Source organism: Monodelphis domestica, chromosome 3 (genome assembly GCF_027887165.1).
Source record: "Monodelphis domestica isolate mMonDom1 chromosome 3, mMonDom1.pri, whole genome shotgun sequence".
NCBI lineage: Eukaryota > Metazoa > Chordata > Mammalia > Didelphimorphia > Didelphidae > Monodelphis > Monodelphis domestica.
In genome coordinates, this window is record NC_077229.1 from 262389720 (window position 1) to 262409398 (window position 19679).

Sequence of the window (19679 nt, forward strand, 5' to 3'; positions counted from 1 at the left end):
CAATTATAAGCTACTCCCTTCTTATGTTCTATTGTTTACCCAAATTGATCATCTTGATGTCCCTCAAACTCATACAAAAACACAATTGGAATATCCAGATATGAATAGGAAATTAAAGAAATGTACCTTTCATTAATCAGAACCATGGAAAGAAAAAGGAAGAGATTAGTATTGAAAATTTTCTGCTAACTTGGACTCAGAGGCAATTCATTTTTGTTGTTCTTGCATTATATATAATGATTATCTATACTTTACTAAAAAAGTTATTGTATTCACTGACAGTTATGTCCTATTATTTGGTCATCACATTGTGTATTTTTCAATAAAAAAGAAATTCATCTGCTTGGTTAGCTACAATGATCAAATTAACTACATAATTAATTACTAACAAATAACAATTATTTACACATCCACCCAACTCTCCAGGCAGGTTCTTACCTTCTTTACCACCACAAAGATTTAAAAAAAAAATAATGAAGTAGAGTCAATCACATTGCTTTGACTAGAAAATATCAGTAATCGTTTTAGTGAGAGAATTTTTCAGTAGCACTTATAAATAAAAATTTTAAATATTCAAATCTAGTTCATCTTTCTCATCCTTTTTATTGTCTATTTTGTTTCTATTTTATTTTATATATATAATCCTTGTACAGTGTATGTTATATAATGTACTAATAACCATATCTGACACTCTCTCTGAGTTTATTTTCCCAACTCACACTGGACTAGTAATGGGAAATGAGGACTTCTGACCTCAGTTTCTAAAGATTGCCCAAGGGGGTTGTGTGTTACATTGCTGTTGCTTATGAGCACTCATCCAGTGTGGTCCCCAATATCAATCAACATTAATTAGCTTTTACAAAGAAAGAGCTATTGACTGAGACAGTATAGCAAGGACAGAAGTTACAAAGGAGTCTCCAAACTGGGATACACTCTTTTCTTGAATACACAAAATCTCTTGGGAGAGTAGGCTCAAATTAAAGTAGTCTGGAAAGAGTAGACTGGGACATAAAATGCAAAAGTGATGAGGCACGCATATGAGGAATATGTGGGACAAAGGGATGCTTTGGAACTTCAAAACTTAGGAATCCTTTTCTTCTTTTAGTAGTTCCCAATAAGTTTGCCATCACTGGGCATTAGTTTGGGACAAGTTACTCTCTTGTTAAACTGGACCATCTTCTCACCAAACTCAGTTACTGTTACTATTTATTCTAGAGGTCTCATATTGTCTCCAGTTCCAGAGGGGACCTCTGATGGCTCTCAGTGTCATAATCTGGAACATTTCATCTCTGTTTACTCATTCATCTAAGATCATCAAAGAATAAACCCAAAAGAAGCAAAGGTTCTGTATGTTCACTGACTCATGAAAATCATGAAGAAAGATGGGTAATTGCTATCCATCACTCTCTCCACTTAACACCTCACAAAGGTTCTTGCCTTCCTTATCATGAGGTGGGGGGCGAGGGGAGGGAAGAATAGGTATCTGGATCACTTTGTAGGTACACTAAATTCTGGTCTCCAGAGTTCTCAGTACTTCTTGTTTAAAGGTGAAGACTTTTCACCACCAAACTACATGAACCTCTAAGTCATGATTGAATCCAGATTCCAAAGTTCCATGTCTTGTATTATTCATAGCCGACAAAGAATTTTCCACATACTTTCAGGACTGGGCTTTTATTGGCCAGGGCCATAAGTATACATATATTTGATGCCCTACTAATTTTTAAAAAACTAGTTAGGGTGGGGGCAGCTGGATGGCTCAGTAGAGTGAGAGCCAGGCTTATAGATGGGAGGTCCTAGGTTCAAATGTGTCCTCAGATACTTTCCAGCTATATGACCCTGGGCAAGTCAATTGACCCCTATTGTCTAGCCCATACCACTCTTCTACCTTGGAACCAAAACAAAAATTAATCAGGGTGCATGAGCAAAAAGTTTTGAAAATTCTTGCAACAGAATATTGATCTCAATTTAAGAAGACCTGGTTCAAATTTTGCCTCTGATACTTGCTAACATTATAACTATGAAACTTAACTTCTTTCTGAGCCTATTTCTTCATCTATAAAATGGAGATAGTAATATCTGCTATGGCTACCTTAAAGCATTCAAAGAGATAATGCATGTAAAGTGCTTTGCAAAATTTAAAGTACACTGTAAATGTCCACAACTGTTATTATTCAATCCTTTGCAGTAATAGCAGACAACACTTGATGACTCAGGGCAATCTCTCAATCAATTAACAATTTATTAAGTATATCCCATATAGTAGATGCTGTGCAATATATCAGAGATGGCATTCTAAAGGGCAAGACAACAACTACATCTATAAGTATATGGAGAATAAATATATTTAAATGTGAAGACATTGGAAGGGGATAGCTCTAGCAATTGGGAGGTTGCTTTGTCTTGTATGTTGGGAGAAGATGGGAGATTATATGTGTTTTGAGGAAAGGGATTCTATAGAGTTGAGGAGGGAGTGCATTTTAGTCATAGAGGTTATTCAATGCAAAAGCACAAAGATGAATGATGGAGTGCCAGGCATGAGGAACTGAGAGAAGGCTATTCTTTTGGCTGGAATATGAGAAGAAGAGCAATGTTGTTAATATATGCATGCAGCATAGGAGTGTCACTGTTTGGCTGGGAGGCATAATAGAATAGTCTCTTCTCCCCTCACTCTTTTCCAAAGGAAGCTCTATTCTCTGCCAGGAGAGGAAGCAGAAGGTTGGGACTAGAAGCTATTCTACTCTCCTTAGAGAGAGTAGGTCTTGGGCTACAAATATATCTATCTGCTTCTTTAAATACTGTAGGTCTAAGGAATGTGATCAGGTTCAAGCTAACTTTTGATCACTACTTCAATATTGAGGGAAAGAAATCCCCAAGATCTATATCTAAAACTTGACTTCCTTTCCACCAAATACCACCAGTTTTGCAATGAACACATGAAGTACTTACTAAACAAAACCCATTTATCCAAATCAGTAGCAAAACAAATCAGAGAAAGCATGTGTGTATATCTATATACAATTCAGAAAATACAGAGAACATATACCAGATAATAAAGAGCAAAGGAACTCTCCCACTGGGAGAGGATTAACTCAGCTCAACTGAGAGACAGAGAGACAAAAAGGCATAGAAAGAAAGAGCTAGATTTTTCCCCCAAGGGGAAGTTCTCTGAAGTTTCTAGTGTGGACTTGGAGGTGGTCAAGATGGCAGCATAGAGGCAGCAAGAGTTCAGACCTCTGAAAACCCTTCCTCACCAATTAAAAACAAAATGCTTCTCAGGGACTGAAAACCAAATATTCAACAATGCTGGACTCAACTTAAAAGGTATGCCCCCAAAAAGCCTGGATTCTATAACACTCGGGTTTAAGGGAAAGAAGAAGGAAGGTCCCAGGACCCCTTCCTCACCTCCAGTACTGAGCCTCCAGCAGTGGCTAGAATCTCTGGGCCAGCAAGGGTGCTAGTCCGGAGGGAGTACCTTGTGGGCACAGCTGTGCCTTGCTCAGGGCTTTGAACACAGACTGTGGAGAGGCAGCTAGAGGAGAAGCTCAGAGAAGGCAATCCAATTGCAGACACTCCATATTGCCCCTCCCTGAGGTTTTGGCTTCAGGGCACATCCAGCTCTGCAAGATCAACTCCCCCCTGGCTTAATCTTATCAATGGGGCAGATAAGAAGTCATAATGTCCCCCTTCAGAGGACAGGGAAGCTCAAGCTCCAACATCCCTCCCACAATGACTCCACTGAGAACCTTCTGACTAAACTACAAGGGTGAAGGCTGCAATTACTACAGAAAACCTCAATAATAAGGTGGGAAACCCAGATTCTTTTCAGTTTCTGCTGAGAGCTGGGGAAGATCTGGCATTAGGGCTCACCCTGACCAATCAGCTGAGCAGGGAAGAAGTCTATTCAGGATAGAATAACCCAAACCCACAGAGCCAGCACGTAATGAGAGGGGAAAGACTACAGGCAACTACAGGGGGTAGAAGGGGGAAATATGAGCAAACAACAGAAAAAGAAAAAAGAAATTACAATTGACAGCTTCTATCCAGGCAATGAACAAAGAGTAAATGAAACAGAGGAGGATCAAGGAACACCAAGAAAAAACACAGAAACCCCATTGAATTGGACACAGGCTATGGAAGAACTCAAAATACAATTCAAAACACAATTAAGAGAGGCTGAAGACAACTGGCAAAATAATTTAAAAAGCAAGATAAGTTACCTGGAAACAGAGGCACCTGAACTAAAATGAGAAAATAGTGGCTTGAAAGCCAAAATTAACCAGCTTGAAAATGAAGCAACGGAGATGAAAGATTACCTCCAAAGAAAATCAAACCAGAAGGAGAAGGATGATCAAAAAGTCAGGGATGAAATTCAGTCTTTAAAAACTAGAATACAATGACTAGAAGCAAATGACTTCACAAGGCAGCAGGAAACTATAAAACAAAATCAAAAGAATGAAAAAATTGAGGAAAATATGAAACACCTCATCCACAAAACAGAAGATTTAGAAAACAGGTCAAGGAGAGACAACTTAAGAATCATTAGTCTACTGGAAGATCATGACAAAAATGAAGTTTCTAGTATCACAAGCTGGGGAAAGGAACATGATAGAGAATGCTATCTCCTTTCCTATGAACTTACTCTTAGAATCTTCTTCAGCAACCTGACATGGGGTTGTCATCTTCCATCTTCTCTCTGGAAGCTAGAAGTTCCTAAAGTGACTCAGAGCTTGAAAAGAATTCATAGATGACTTAAAACAGTAAAGCTCTTCTGCTCTCACCAATTCTTCCTGCACCTCACACAGGGCAGGATATTTGGGTATACTAATGAAGAGAGAGTCTCATACCAATGAACTTTGGGACTAGGGCTAATATGTTATTGATAATGAGGTAGGAAAGACAGATTGAGACCTATTTCTGAACATAGAAACTTTTACTGACTTAGTCCCTACCAATTTGAATGCCAAATGATAAAAGATAGCTGAAATGTGTTTTTCTAAGATGGCTTACTGATATTGGGTCAAGTAGTTTCTGTCTTCCATATATGTTGTTGTTTAGTTGTTTTTGGTGGTATCCAACTCTCTTGGATTTGTGGTTTTCATGGCAAAGATACTGGAATGGTTTGCCATTTCCTTCTCCAGCTAATTTTATAGATGAGGAAACTGAGGCAAATATGGGCAAGTGTCTTGCCCAGGTCATATAGCTAGTATGTCTGAGTCCAGATTTGAACTCATGAAGCTGAATCTTTCTGTTTCTAAATCTAGTGCTCTACCCATTGTGATATCTTGTATAGCAGTAGGCTAAAGGGAAAGATCTTGAAACCTATTTCTTGAGAGAAACCAGGATTGGGAGCAATCACATGCATGGGTGGAGAGGCAATAACTTTACTTTTGGTTGGGAGAACAGTAGATCTGGGATCTGGAGTTGCTGAGTGTGTATGCTCCATTGGCCCTTCACTAAGTGGTCCCTGGATGCTGTGAGTTCATCAGTTGATCATTTGTTTCTACTTTATTTTCCTACTTCTTCCCTCACTGTCAAAACTTCTTATAAGGGGGCAGCTGGGTAGCTCAGTGGATTGAGAGCCAGGCCTAGAGATGGGAGGTCCTAGGTTCAAATCTGGCCTCAGCCACTTCCTAGCTGTGTGACCCTGGGCAAGTCATTTGACCCCCATTGCCTAGCCCTAACCACTCTTCTGCCTTGGAGCCAATATACAGTATTGACTCCAAGATGGAAGGTAAGGGTTTAAAAAAAAAAAAAAACTTCTTATAACTGTGCCTGCCCCTAGTTATGTTCTCCAGCCCCTTCTAATTTCCTATTCTTAATCTGCTGTGAGCTGGGAATCCAGATAACAAAATTTGTTAAGACTCTGTCAATAGAATAAGAGTTAAGGGGGCAACTGGGTAGCTCAGTGGATTGAGAGCCAGGCCTAGAGATGGGAGGTCCTAGGTTCAAATCTGATCTCAGACACTTCACAGCTGTGTGACCCTGGGCAAGTCACTTAACCCCCATTGCCTAGTCCTTGCCACTCTTCTGCCTTGGAACCAATATACAGTATTGATTCCAAGATGGAAGGTAAGGGTTAAAAAAAAATAAGAGTTAAGAGGAAATGAGTTCAAAGAGGCTCACCAAATACTCAGGGTCTTTGTAATTTTGGCTCCTCTCTTTGGTGGGGAAGGAATTACTTCTATATTTTCAACTGCATTCCAGATAATTGAAATCACCAGATAGATGACCTCTGGGTAAGTGAATGATTACTCTACTATTTAGAGGCAAGTTCCAATTTGAACTCCATATTAAAATATATTCATTTTGGAGGGTTGCCTATAACATATATTAACATTTCTAATAACCTTGATAAATATCAGAAATTGAAGAATGCAAGGCAAAGTGACAAGAAATGTCAACGGGAGAGCTAATTTTCAGCTTCATTAAACAACCTTTGAAAGTTCACAGTGATGTTGACTCTACTATGTGTGCCTGTGAATGGGGAGCAGAGAGTATGGGTTTTATGGGGAGCTTTTTAAAATATGTTTTAGGGCATTGTCTGTCTTTTACTACTGATGAGGGTGGAAACTGTTATATTTTAAATATATACTTATACATAAATATATACTTTAAATAAATATTTAGTGTATTAGTGAGCTAGGATCAGTTTTTTTTTTTTTCTAGGAAAATAGACTATGGGAACAGGGAGCCTGAAGATCATTTGGTCTACCTGTCTTGTTTTATGCATGAAGAAACTAAGATCCATCAACTTCATAAACTTCAAAAAAAGTGAAGTTACTTTACCCAGGTCATACAGGTAATAAGTAGCAGAGGTAGGACTAGAACTCAGGTCCTCTGATGATTGCTTTTTACAAGGAGAGCCAACATACTCAAGCAGAATTGCTCTGGCTGATCCTTCAACCTAATAGAATCTAGCAGCTCATTTTGTCTTTCAACTCCCAGAACCCTTACATCAAAACCCTAGATCGATCTGTATTATTGAGCTTGAGACCCAAATTAAAATGATATTTTTCCCAATGGGAAAAAGCAAATATTGGCATCTAAACACAACTTTGCATCCATGGCTACTGTTTTTCCTCCTTAGGCTCGCATTATGACCATAAGTTGAGGCACCCATTTGGTGAGGAATGAATTAAATGACACAAAAGTTTAGAATTAAAATAATTTTTAAATTAGGAAGCATCCTGTAGATGAGAGCCTAGGTTCAAATTTGACCTCAGCCACTTCCTAGCTCTGTGACCCTGGGCAAGTCACTTGACTCTCATTGCCTAGCCCTTACCACTCTTCCACCTTGGAACCAATACACAGTACTGATTCTAAGAAAGAAGGTAAAGGTTTAAGAAAAATAAAATAGGAAGCATCTCAAGACTGGAAAGTTGCTGAAGAAATTAGGGATTCTACCATCTGGAGCAAATCCTATTGTGTTTGAGTTGAAGTGGCAGGTGGGTGGCAGAGACATCTAGAATTACCACTCACAATTAATTGAAGTAGAATGGACACAGAGATCATGGAAGCCAGACTCCTACAATTTCCCACTCTCTGCCCCTCTTGCAGGGCAAGGCGTTCATCTCCTCCAATGTGAAGAGAGTTCCCAACTGTTGGGTTTGGGGACTGGAGATACATACATGTTATTAATAATGAGATTAGAAAGATGGGTTGGGGCAGAATTCTATTCGCAAACATGAAAGTCCTTCAGTGATTTAGTTCTACCTGAGTGATAAATGGTAACAGAAAGCTGTAGTATAGTTTCCTAAGGTGGCTTTAAAAAAAAAAAAAACCTTACCTCTGTCTTGGATACAATACTGTGTATTGATTCCAAGACAGAAGAGCAGTAAGGGCTAAGCAATGGAGGGGTAAGTGACTTGCCCAGGGTCACACAGCTAAGAAGTGTCTGAAGCCAAATTTGAACCCAGGACCTCCCATCTCTGAGCTTAACTCTCAATCCACTGAGTCACCCAGCTGCTCCCAGTCTATGAAATGGGTTATTCTAGTGGGATCAAGTAGATTCTGCCCTTGCACATCACAGAAATGCTGCTATCCATCCAGAATGACAGAGGGGAGGAGAGGCATAAGCAGTTCTTAAAATGTCTTTCCAGCTTTCTTCTTTTGTATAGGAAAGGTCTTATCTCTAATGTGCCATGGATAATCCCTCACTTCTAGAAAGTTCCATAGGTGTGATTGATGCGAAAGCAAATGTATCTGCTATTTCTACTTCAAATCTAACATCGGGGTTTTTCAGTATTGTAATTGGTTAAGGAGACAAAGTCATTCAACAAACATTTATTAAGCATTTCCTATGTGCCAGGCACTGTGCTAAGTTCAAGGCAAAGAAAAGCAAACCTTGGTCTATATGTTCAAAGAGCTTGCAGTCTAATAAGGAGAGACCATATGTAATTAAGTGTATGCAGGATATACATAGAGTAGATGGAAGGTAATCTCGGAGGGAAGTCACTAGTAGTTGATGGAGCAGGAGGCTGCAGGGCAAGGACTCCTGAAGAAAATGGAATCTAAGTTGATTCTTGAAGGAAGCAAGGGAAACTAAGTGGTTTTGATGATGGGGCAAAACATTCCAGGCATGGAGATAACCAGTGGAAAAGTATGGAGTCAGGAGATGAAGTTTCCTGTTTGGGAAGCAGTAAGTAGACCAATAACCTTTGTATTTCTCTAATGTCACATAAATCATGACTCCTGTCTATTCCCTTAAAAATGTATACTTTATGATACTTTAACTTCATCATATTGCATACAAAAGGTAGCTTAAATGAAATACCTATAGATTCTCCTCTTCCTCCTGTAATTTGTTTTCAATCCTGTAATTGTTAACAAAACTTAATTTTGTCTCTCAGTGCCATTTTCCCAATATTTTCTGAATATATTAAATATATATATTATTTTAATTAAACATTTATCATGATTATATTTTTATAATAATAATTCTATCAGTCAAGGATTAGTTAGACCTATATGTGGAATATTACTATGCTATTTTAAAACAACTGTTTCTGAGAGTTTGGAAATAAAAACATTTACTAGTGGTACACTAAGTGGATGTTATTGACTTGAATAATTTAATTTTAAATGCTAATGTTGTAATTTAATTCATTTTAAAATTTGTTCATTAATTTTATCTGACTTCCAAATTTTGCCTTTTCCCTTGCTATTTTAGGTTGTTTTCCTGGTGTAAAATTGGACTTGAACTCTGGACTTCAATCCCCACAATTCCTTGCTCCACTTCCCCAGAATGCTTTGTAATCTCACCTGGGCCAAGATTGAGAAGGTATTTAACCTGATTGCAAAAGCTTTTAGCTCTCTTGGACTTCCATTTGGGGCAGATGTGGCTCTTTCCATAATGTAGGTGAGGTTGTGTTTAGGCCTCTCTGTGGCCTGGACATGTGTTTTCTTATCCTGTATTTTCTTTAATCCTTAACTTTTAATAAACCTCTAAAAAATATAATACTCCTTGCAGAGAGAAACTAATTTCTACCTGCCTCAGTCTCCCCATATATTCCCTAAATTTTAATCTTTACACTGGGTCACATGATATTCGGTCACTATGCAGAGCCTCAGTGGATTGATTTGCATACCCTGCCCTTCACCCATGGCTGTTACTGCAGAAAGCAAACTAGGTAAGTCACATTGAATGATAACCACAGTTCCAGAATCTATGTCTATTGATGTCATGGGATGACAAATGTCACCATCATCTACTTTTCTTCTCACCTCTAAATGCATGAACATTGACATGCATATTAAGTGTGTGATTTGGAACTTATTGAGATAGACTTTTAAAAATGGAATAATCCATTGCCAAAATAAAAAATAAAAAGAATTGGCTTAATGTGTCTCTACAAATAATTATACTGTTTCCTCCCTTATCTCTTTCCAGAGCAAGCAGAACTTTATTCTAAAATACAGGTGCACAAAGCTGCAGTCACTCCATCTTCTACTACTGGAGTTTAAAAAAAAAAAAGGTCTATTAAGGAAAGCCTGGTTATGCAGTATATTTTCCATTAACCATTTATTAAGTCAACAAGTCACATAATGACTGTACTTTTCTTTCTGATACACAGCCTCTTTATTCATCTAGTAGTATTATTCTCCAAACAGATGGGTCTTTTCAAAGCCTTCCTCATTTGCTAGAAGCACAGGATTTCTTCCTAATTGTGAGCTTGTATGCTGTGGATGCTTCAAAAGGTGTTTCTGAGCATCCCATCCTCCCCTAAATGTCTCTGTACTGAGAGCCAAGTGGCATGAAAGCCCCAATACCCCAGCAAGAATTTGAGTATCTAACATCCCTTCCCTCAGCTGTCAAGTACCCAATTAGCTCAGCTTCTTCCCCTGCCTGGGTTTGAAAACTAATGCTGCCATTCTCTCAACTTTGATGCCTTTAGAAAGCACAGCCCAAGTATCTATGAGTTATTTGATTGCTTGCAAAATTATAACCACAGATGATAAGCGAGCAACATTTCCCAGCCAGTCAGTGAATTCTAAGGTTTGACAGCACCGAGGAGCCCATCTGAAGGTTGTTTTTCAGATCTCCTCCTAATTTGTGTTTTGAATAGCTAGGTACATGAACCAGCCTTGGCTTTGTACTGTCTCTTTATCGATAGGACCGTTTCATGAAGAACGGTCACAAAGGATCAATATTGAAAGCCCATCTGGCAACATGATATTACTTTTATGATGTTGCTTAATACAAACAATAATAAAAGAAATCATGGAGTCCTATTTTTGAAAGGCATCAAGACAAGTTAAAAACTGGATGGATGCTGGTGCTTCTGATAATAGGTGTAAGCTCTTAGGTCACCTTCAAAATACTGTTATGTTCTTTCCCTGGAGTAAAGTTACTGTTCCTGGATCAAATAGCTGGAAAGCAGGGAGAGAAAATAAATGTGACTGTCCAACTGGGGAAACATAGGACTGTGTCCCAGGCTGGTCCTCTGCCTACAGCAAGGTCATGGAAAGCAAACAGAAGTCCAGATGATTCTTTGAGCAATGGGTATGAACTAACACTACCCCAGCAGGCTTTTGTTGTTGTTCATTCATTTCAGTCATGCCCAATGCTTCGTGATCTATTTGGGGTTTTCTTGGCAAAGATACTGGAATTGTCCACCATTTCCATCTCCAGCTCACTTTACAGACAACAAAATTAAGAGAAACTGAGTTAAGTGGCTTGCCCAGGGTCATGAAACTTATAAGTATCTGAGGCTAGATTTTAATTCAGGAAAATGAGTCTTCCCAACTTCAGGTCTGGTGCTCTGTCTACTGCCCCATCTAGCTACTCTCTCAGAAGGCTTCATGTGCAGTAGTTAAGATCTAAGAGACCACAGAGCACCATGGACTGAATGTTGACCTTTGAAATCAGGAAGAGCTGGCTTCACACCTGGCCTTGGTCATTTACCTATGTGATCTCTAGCTAATCACTGAACCTCTCTTAAACTCACCTTCATTACTTGCAAAATGGGGATAATAAGAGCACCTACCTCACAGAGTTGTTGAGAGGATCATATGCAATACTATCTATAGCAAACCTAAATATGTTATTAATGCTAGCTATTATTATTGAGTAGATGATCCTCATTGTTTCTGAAGACTAATGGTGCAGTTTGCTTTGGTAGGATTTTCGAGATGGAAGCATATTTCCACCTGGTTTTTTTAAATCCATGGAGTAAAAGAACTGAGTGTGGTTGTGGATTACAAGAATTTCATAGGTCTACAATAGAGCTGACAGAAACTTGATCTAATCTAACCCTTTTATTTCAAGTAGATGAAGAACCTGAGACCAAGAGAAATAAAGCTAATTGGCCAGATTCCTATAGTTAATAAATGGCAGACAGAACTTGAAACTAAGTTATCCAACACCAAATCCACTGGTACTTCTCTAAACTTTGCTAACAGTACACTGTATTTACAGTGACTCCAGTGTAAGAGCTTATGTATGAATGTGTTACTGGAATTGCATGTTCTGTTGATAACAGCAAAAATTGGCCTGAATTCCACCTCCCACCACCATGATCTTTTTTAATGATACACTCTTGGGTCTATTGGGGGAAAACTGTTTTATCACTTTTTATTCAGTTGATAAATACTTATTAAGCATCTACTATGTGCCAAGCACTGGGTTATTAGGAATAATTTAGTTTGTTTTGAGCAATTCTTAGACTCCCAAGATGGAATCTACACAAATAGACATAATAAAGTCACTTTTCTTCCCTGGACTTCATTTTCCTCATCTACAAAATAAATGGTTGAACTAGATTAGAGGTGTCAAAGAAAAAATGGGGACCACTAACCTACACATAATGGCCTCTGCTGGCACCTTGCTTAGTAAGCCTTATATTGGGGGCATCTAGATGTTCAATGGATTGAGAGCCAGAATTAGAGAGAGGAGGTCCTGGGTTTAAATCTGGACTCAGAAATTGTGTGATCCTGGGCAAGTTAAATTAATCTCAATTGCCTGGACCTTTCTACTCTTCTACTTTGGAACCAATACACAGTATTGATTCTAAGATGGAATGTAAGGATTTAAAAAGAAAAAAGAGAAGAAAAGAAAACCAAATGTTAACATTATCTATGTTCTTTTATATTTTTATTTATTTTGTTAACTACTTCCCAACAACATGTTAAACTGGTTCAGGCCATGCATGTTTGATACCTCTAGATTAGATGATCCTTTAAGGTACTTTTAGCTCTAAGTACATCATTCTATGATTTAAATTCAGAACGTCCAAATAATTTGCCCACAATTACCCTCATAACTTATGGGAGGGTGGTGGTCCTAGAGTACACTAAAGGAATCAGGCTTCTGCTCTTAAATACTTTTTTTTCAACTCTAGCCTTCTATCTTTGACTTAATATTAAGTATTAGTTCCAAGGCAGAAGAGTGGTAAAGGATGAGCAATGAAGCTTTGAATCATATTTGAAACGAGATTTGAATCCAGGACACCTCCTGTTCTACAGGGATAGCTCTCTTTTCACTGAGCCACCTACCTGCCCCAGCTCTTACATTCTTAAAGATAAAACACCTTTACTGCTACAACCATTTCACAAATACCTGTGCAGAGACTTTAAAAGAATCTGCCATCACCTGAAGCAAAGAGAGAGTTAGAAGATAGGCAATACTGGCACAAATCCTAATATTAATAGGATCTAATTATTGACAAATAGTCAACCATCTAGTTAGTAGAACTGGCCTTTTATTGATCCAAAGATACAGTCCTTTTCTCATTAACTGTTTTCTTCTAGGTATTTCTCTCCTGGAAGATGAAACATTAATATTTTAAGTGTCCCTGACTGACAGCTGAGCTTTAGACTCCATTGGCTTCTCTGATAAGAACAGTGGATCTGCTTATCCCTGTGTCCTTGATCAACTGACAGCTGTTTTCTTCTATAATAGAAGTCCATCACATTTTTTTTGCAGTGCCTTCAAAATGTTTTACAAATGTGATCTTCTAGTTTTTAAAACACTCATCCTTGAAAGGCAGGTGGAAAATACAGCTACCTCTCAATTAGAAAGGGAATATTTATTCTCTTTGAATAATTCAATACCATTCACTAAACATTTATTAAACATCTACTATGGGCAGACACTATGCAAGGCACTAGGAATATAAAAATCAGAAAATAACATAGTTTCTGCCCACAGAAAGCTTACATTCTACAAGGGCTGAGTGAATAGGGTGGCTAAATCATGTGCACACATAGACACAAAATATGTACAAAATACATTCAAAGTAATTTGAATGAGGGTCACTAATTACTAAGGGAATCAGAAAATGCCTCTTGGAGGGAGTGGCTCTTCCTCCTGCCCTGACAATAGCAGAATGAGGCAATTTGGTTGATGGTTAGAATTTGTTTCTAGAAGTTTGAGGATGTGGGAGGAGAGACTAGGTTGAAATTTTTCATTAAAATGAATTTGTTATATTTTCTAGGAGCTACATTTTACCTCTCTGCCTTCGACTAACATGGGTAAGTAACCATATTGTATTACAGCTTATCAAATGTTGTCATGCCAACTTAGACTTTAGGACTGCTTAAAAATGTCAGCAGCTAGTTTGCCTGATTTGGTCAGTGATACATTCTGGTGAGAACAGGCCAGCATCAGATCTATTCTGGTCCTGATCTACCTTTCATGGAAAAACTGAGGCTCAAAGATTCCCAGTCTACAAACTGATTTTTAGGAAGAATTCATTTGTTTTCCTGGAGAGGAAAAACAAAGGTGATTTAAAATGTAGAGGCAGAAAGAGTTAATAGCTTACAGAGGTTATAAGAAACAAAAGCAATGATCAGCACAAATCTAAAATAAATGATCCCCGTAGAACAGTTCACTCACATTCGATGATTATTCAGCAAGTTTGAAATAAAAGCATTTGCAAACCCTAAGAAGGAAGACCAGGAAAGTGCACCAGTGGGAACGAGTGTGGATGAGGGGTCCATAGCCACGTTTCATCTGGACAAATCACCCGTGCTTTTTGTCCTTCAGATAGTTGAAAAGCACGTCTAGTCCCCCCTCCATCAGATCTGGCAAAGGCTTGGCGAGAGGGTTTTGAGAAATATGCAGTCCTTTGTCCATGGGATTCCAGGCGATCCTGGTCAATCGATTGAGCTGGTAGAGTTCATCAGGAAGTGTCTGGATATCATTGTTGTTCAAGTTGAGCAGCTCAAGTGTTGTAACCAAGCAGAGAGACCTCGGGAAGGAGTGGATGTTGTTGTTCTCCGCGATGAAAATCTGTAAATTTGTCAGATTCTGGATGCTCTCGGCAATATTTTCCAGCCTGTTGGAACCTACGTGAAGGAAATCTAACTCCTTCAGCGAGAACACAAAGATGGGGATGTGAGCAAAGTGGTTGTTGCTCAGATTCAGTTTCTTCAATTTGGAAAGTTCTGAGTAGATGCAGGGGAGGTGGGTGATGAAGTTGTGGGACAAACTCAAGACTTCCAGGTTCTTACAGTGGTTCAGCTCAGATGGCATCTCTGTCAGGCAATTCATGTTCAGAAACAGGACCTTTAAGCTCTGGAGCTGCCCAATTTCCTTGGGCAGGCTCTTTATGCGATTCCCACTCAGATTCAGCACCACAATTCTCGTCAGTCTCCCCATCTCTGAGGGGACTTCCTTGAGCTGGTTATGGGAAAAGTTGAGCTTCTGGACCTCGGTCAGTCTCCAAAGAAAGTCGGGAATGTTAGTCATGCCCTTAGTGACCAAACTGAAGCTGATATAGTTCATGCCGCGCTTCAGCAACGACCTTGGGTCCTTTCCCAGAAGGACGTCATCCCATTGAGAAAACTTCTGCCTGTTCTTTAGGAACAATATTCCCTTGGATTCCTTGTTCTTGAAGATCTCACTGGACTGTCTGGCCCCCATGACACTTTCTCTGCTCCTTAGGTCCTACAGCAAACTTTTCTGGGCTGAGAGTTTCTCCTTCCTCCGCCAGCCCAAAAGCTGTTGCAGGTGGGAAGTCTGAACAAACAGCGTGTTGACTGGGTATTTCAGCTCCGAGAAAGTTTGTGTAAAAAGTCAAGAAGAGCAAAACCATCAAGGTAGAGGTACTCTTGAGTGGCGACTCGGGCCCTGTGGCAAATGATGAAGTGGAGCACTTTAGGCTGGGTTTAGGTTGTTTCTCTTAGAGCAGCCGGGCTGTAATGAAACACTTGGTCCTGGAACTGCTAAATAGATCTGCTCACTTCATGCTGAATGCCATGAGGCAGCTGTCACTGTCATTCTGTCTGAGCTTTATTGAACTGATATGTGTCTTCATTGCAAGCAGGTCACAGAGAGCCTGGATATAACTTTACCATCTCAGCTTTTCTTGGGTAACTCAGTTGAGCAGGCAATTAGCATGAGCTTAGGGGGGAAAAAAAGAAGAAAAAAAGAAGCAAAGACAGCAATGAAACCCTTCTAAGGAGATGTAAGTCAGAGCGGTGGCTTGATCTCTCTGGGCCTGTTGGGTTTAAGCATGTTCTAAATGCTAAAGGGAAAACTAAGCTTTAAAAAAGTTAATAGTAATAATGCTAATACTAAAGTACATTGGACAATTTCATGTATTCACTTTAAAAGTAGGGTTCGTAAAATTGCTTAAACATTTATGTTGCTACTTCTGGTTTTAGCTTGAAATAGGACCAAAAGAGATCATGTGGTATTAGAGGTTTGAGTTTAAGACTTGGAAGTCTGAAGACCTGAGTTCAAATCCTTCTGCAAGTCATTTAATCTCCCTAAGCCCTAGTTTTCTCTTCTGAAAAATGAACTAAATTAGAACTATGATATCTGCTCTATCTCACAGGTTTGGTTCAAGGGTCAAATTCAATTCCATTTTACAAAAACTCATTAGATTCCTATTATATGCCAGGCATTGTGTTAGATATAGGGGAGAAAATTGACAAAAATGAAATGAAATCTGCTCCAAAGGACCTTCCATTATATTGAGAGGAAAGTGAAAAATAATGTTTATATAAGAAATCAATATGTATGTATACATATATATATATGTATATATAAAATAGAGGATGTCCCAAAATTCTAGTGCAGTTTAAACCCTCAATAATTTACAATTGCCCTAGACTTTGAGGAAACTGTTCAGAAATGCAACTTTGGCAGGAAGAACTAACAAAGAATCCAGAAGGATCTCTTGAAGAATATAACAACTGAGCTGGAACTCAAACTGACTTTTAGAGATTCCCAGAGGCAGAGGCATCATTCTAAGTAGGAGACAAAACTTATGCAAAGAAAGATACAAATATAAGTTTAATTATCATTATCTCTAAAATATCATCATTATCATTTCTGTTTCTGCCTAGATTTTAGGGGGAGAGAGACAGAGAGACAGAGAGAGAGACAGAGAAAGACAGAGACAGAGACAGAGAGAGACAGAGACAGAGACAGAGACAGAGAGAGAGAGAGAGAGAGAGAGAGAGAGAGAGAGAGAGAGAGATTTTTTACCTTTTACTCTGAATTCTGAAATTTTCCTTGATTCAGAAAAATACTGCTCTTTATTGTTAATTCACTTAGATCTTAGCTGGAAGGCACCTAACTGTAGAGAAGACATTTGGAATACAAAAGACTCTTGACTTCCTCTTCAACAGATATAATAAGTTATCTCTGTGTTTGCTTAAGGTAAGTCAAGACTTCACTTGATTTTAGTTTTGTTGTCTGTCAGCCACCTGTATATGCATACTTAGGCCAAGTCAAAGAAACCTTTGTTGCTAGGGAAAGTAGAGGAAGCAAAATTGAACTTAGCATAATTGTTTAGGCTTGTTATTGGTTTTAGGTAAAGATGTGGTCTTTTTTGAAGCCTGAGAAGAAATTTAAGGACAATCTTTTTCATTCCTTTTTCTTCACACAATGTGTGTAATTTAAGCATTTCTTCATGCATATTTTATTAGCTTACTATTCACAATGATTAAGTTAAATGTAAATGTTAAATTTGCTCAAACAAAAAAATGGAGGTATAATTCAAGCTGTTCTGGCAGCAAAATGAAGGAAGGAAGGAAGGAAGGGAGGGAGGGAGGGAGGGAGGGAGGAAAGAAAGAAAGAAAGAAAGAAAGAAAGAAAGAAAGAAAGAAAGAAAGAAAGAAAGAAAGAAAGAAAGAAAGAAAGAAAGAAAGAAAGAAAGAAAGAAAGAAAGAAAGAAAGAAAGAAAGAAAGAAAGAAAGAAAGAAAGAAAGAAAGAAAGAAAGAAAGAAAGAAAGAAAGAAAGAAAGAAAGAAAGAAAGAAAGAAAGAAAGAGAGAGAGAGAGAAAAATCATATAATTGTGTCTTTTGCTTCACTTTTATCTGCCTGGTATTTCACGACTCCATCAACTAGTCCCATCTTATTGATACAGCCTTGTATGACCCAGCTTTGCTTTAATGAATCATCCACTATAAGTAGGCAAATACTAATCAATCAACACTCAATTACTGGATTCTCACTAAGGGCCAGGCATTCTATGTGCTGGGGATATATAAATATATATAAACTCTCTGCTCTCCATTATGCTTACATTCTACTGTGCAGTCTCTAAAATACCTCCCCCCCTTCACTTAGTAGTGCTTTGGATGCACTGTTCCCTTTGCCCAAAACCTTCTTGAGTTCCATTTTCTCAAACTAAGTCACTTCTTACCTTGAGAAATCCCCTCAAAATATACCACTATGAAGCCTCCTTTAATTAACCCTACCACACACAATAATTTTTCCTTATCTCCCCCTACAATTATAATTTGTATACACAATAAAGGACATTATCCTACACTGACTAGTTTGCTGCCTTGGAGTTACTCTATAATTCAAGAGTTCTTAACCTAGGGTCTGTAAACTTGTTCTTTTTTTTAAGTATTGTGATAAATGTATTTCAAGATAACTGGTTTCCTTTGTAGTCCTGCATATTTATTTTAGGTCTTTAAAAACATTATTCTGAGAAGGGGTCAGTTGGCTTCACCAGACTGCCAAAGTGTTTCCAATACACCATAAGTTTAAGAATTCCTGTTCTAATTGCAAGTCAGTCAATAAACATTTATTAAACCTTTTCTATGTGCCAAGCATTGTGCTAAATGCCAGATTGTGTGTTCTATATGTTCCTCACCTAGAGAGAAAGCAGTTTGAGGGCAGAAGTCAAGATATAGATATAGATAGAGACATAATTTATATTACTGACTATTAGGCACCCAAGAAATACTCAAGAAATGCTTGTTAAGCTGAACAGGGAGTTGGGCTCTGATTGCCATCTGACTTGAGAGGAACAGCAAGGAACAGCACAGGAGGCTATTTGAGCTTCCTATTTATTTTTAATTGCTTCTTTGTTATTATATTTTGACATTTATCTGCCTAATGAGCCCCCAAGGAGTATTTTACTAAGATCCTCTGTGAGATTGGCTGATCATAGAATTTCTGATTTAACCACCATCATAGCGGCTCATTTAACAAATGCTTCATCAGACAAGCCAAATCCTTTTCATCTTTTAGATGAGTCTGGTCTAAAATGGAGAGGATTAATACCTCATTCACAGAGCTCTAGGAAGATAGGGGAAGGGGGAAGCTTAGTCCTAGGATGCTATCTCCAAGGAGCATTATTAATGCTCAAACCCAACTCATTTTAAGGGTGTTAGACCCTCTCTCGCTCCTTGTGTGGCCAGGGGCTAAACTTCCACTTTAAAGAAAAAGAAAATAGAAAAAAAAATAGTTAGTTTGGCGTAGAGCTTGTATTTTTGACAGAGCTTTCAGAGTTACATGACTGAAAGGAATCAGCTGTGAAAAGGGGAGGGTGTGATTAAAATAGTGTGGACCCTTCAGAGTCTGCCAAGTCAGACCATATGACAGTGCCCCTGGCCCTGATTCTTGGTTTCACTCTGTGGCTGGGGGCCCAGAAAGAGAGTAACATGAGTCTGCAGTAATATTTGCAGGTATGCTTCCCTTGGGCTCCATGGCTCTGATGAAATAGAAGATGCTGAGTTAGCTATGACTCCAGATGCTTAGCTATCAGGCCTGTCCTGGTTAACTGGAAGTCAAAGGAATTGGCTTAGAGCTGAGGTTTGCAATCTAGAGTCCATGAAGTGGTTTCTAAAAATATTTTGATAACTTATGTTAAAATAGATGGTTTCCTTCGAAATACTCTATGTTTTAGTTTATACATTTAAAAACATGAATCCGAGGTTATTAGATTAGAGAAGCATATCCATGGAACCAGGGGGTAGATTAAATAAT

General features: G+C 38.5%; 1 protein-coding gene and 1 long non-coding RNA gene across 8 annotated transcripts in view; one reads left to right on the top strand and one right to left on the bottom strand.

Moving 5' to 3' along the window:
• LRRC30 (leucine rich repeat containing 30) overlaps positions 1–19679 on the bottom strand; it is a 126395-nt gene that overhangs the window by 41854 nt on the left and 64862 nt on the right. For 6 of the 7 annotated variants that reach the window (XM_007487698.3, XM_016431686.2, XM_007487699.3 and 3 more), the window contains one exon: positions 14330–15847. In XM_007487698.3, coding sequence (XP_007487760.1) covers positions 14465–15367 — 903 coding nt within the window. In that variant the 5' untranslated portion in view covers positions 15368–15847 and the 3' untranslated portion in view covers positions 14330–14464. Of the gene's footprint in view, positions 1–14329; positions 15848–19679 lie in introns of those variants that run through there. The other variant, XR_001628881.2, reaches the window with a different exon arrangement.
• The window catches only part of LOC103101106 (uncharacterized), a 43286-nt gene continuing 39393 nt past the window's right edge, over positions 15787–19679 (top strand). Inside the window, exons 1-2 of the long non-coding RNA XR_464817.3 lie at positions 15787–15911; positions 17009–17113. This is a non-coding gene — a long non-coding RNA (uncharacterized LOC103101106). The remainder of the gene's footprint in view (positions 15912–17008; positions 17114–19679) is intronic.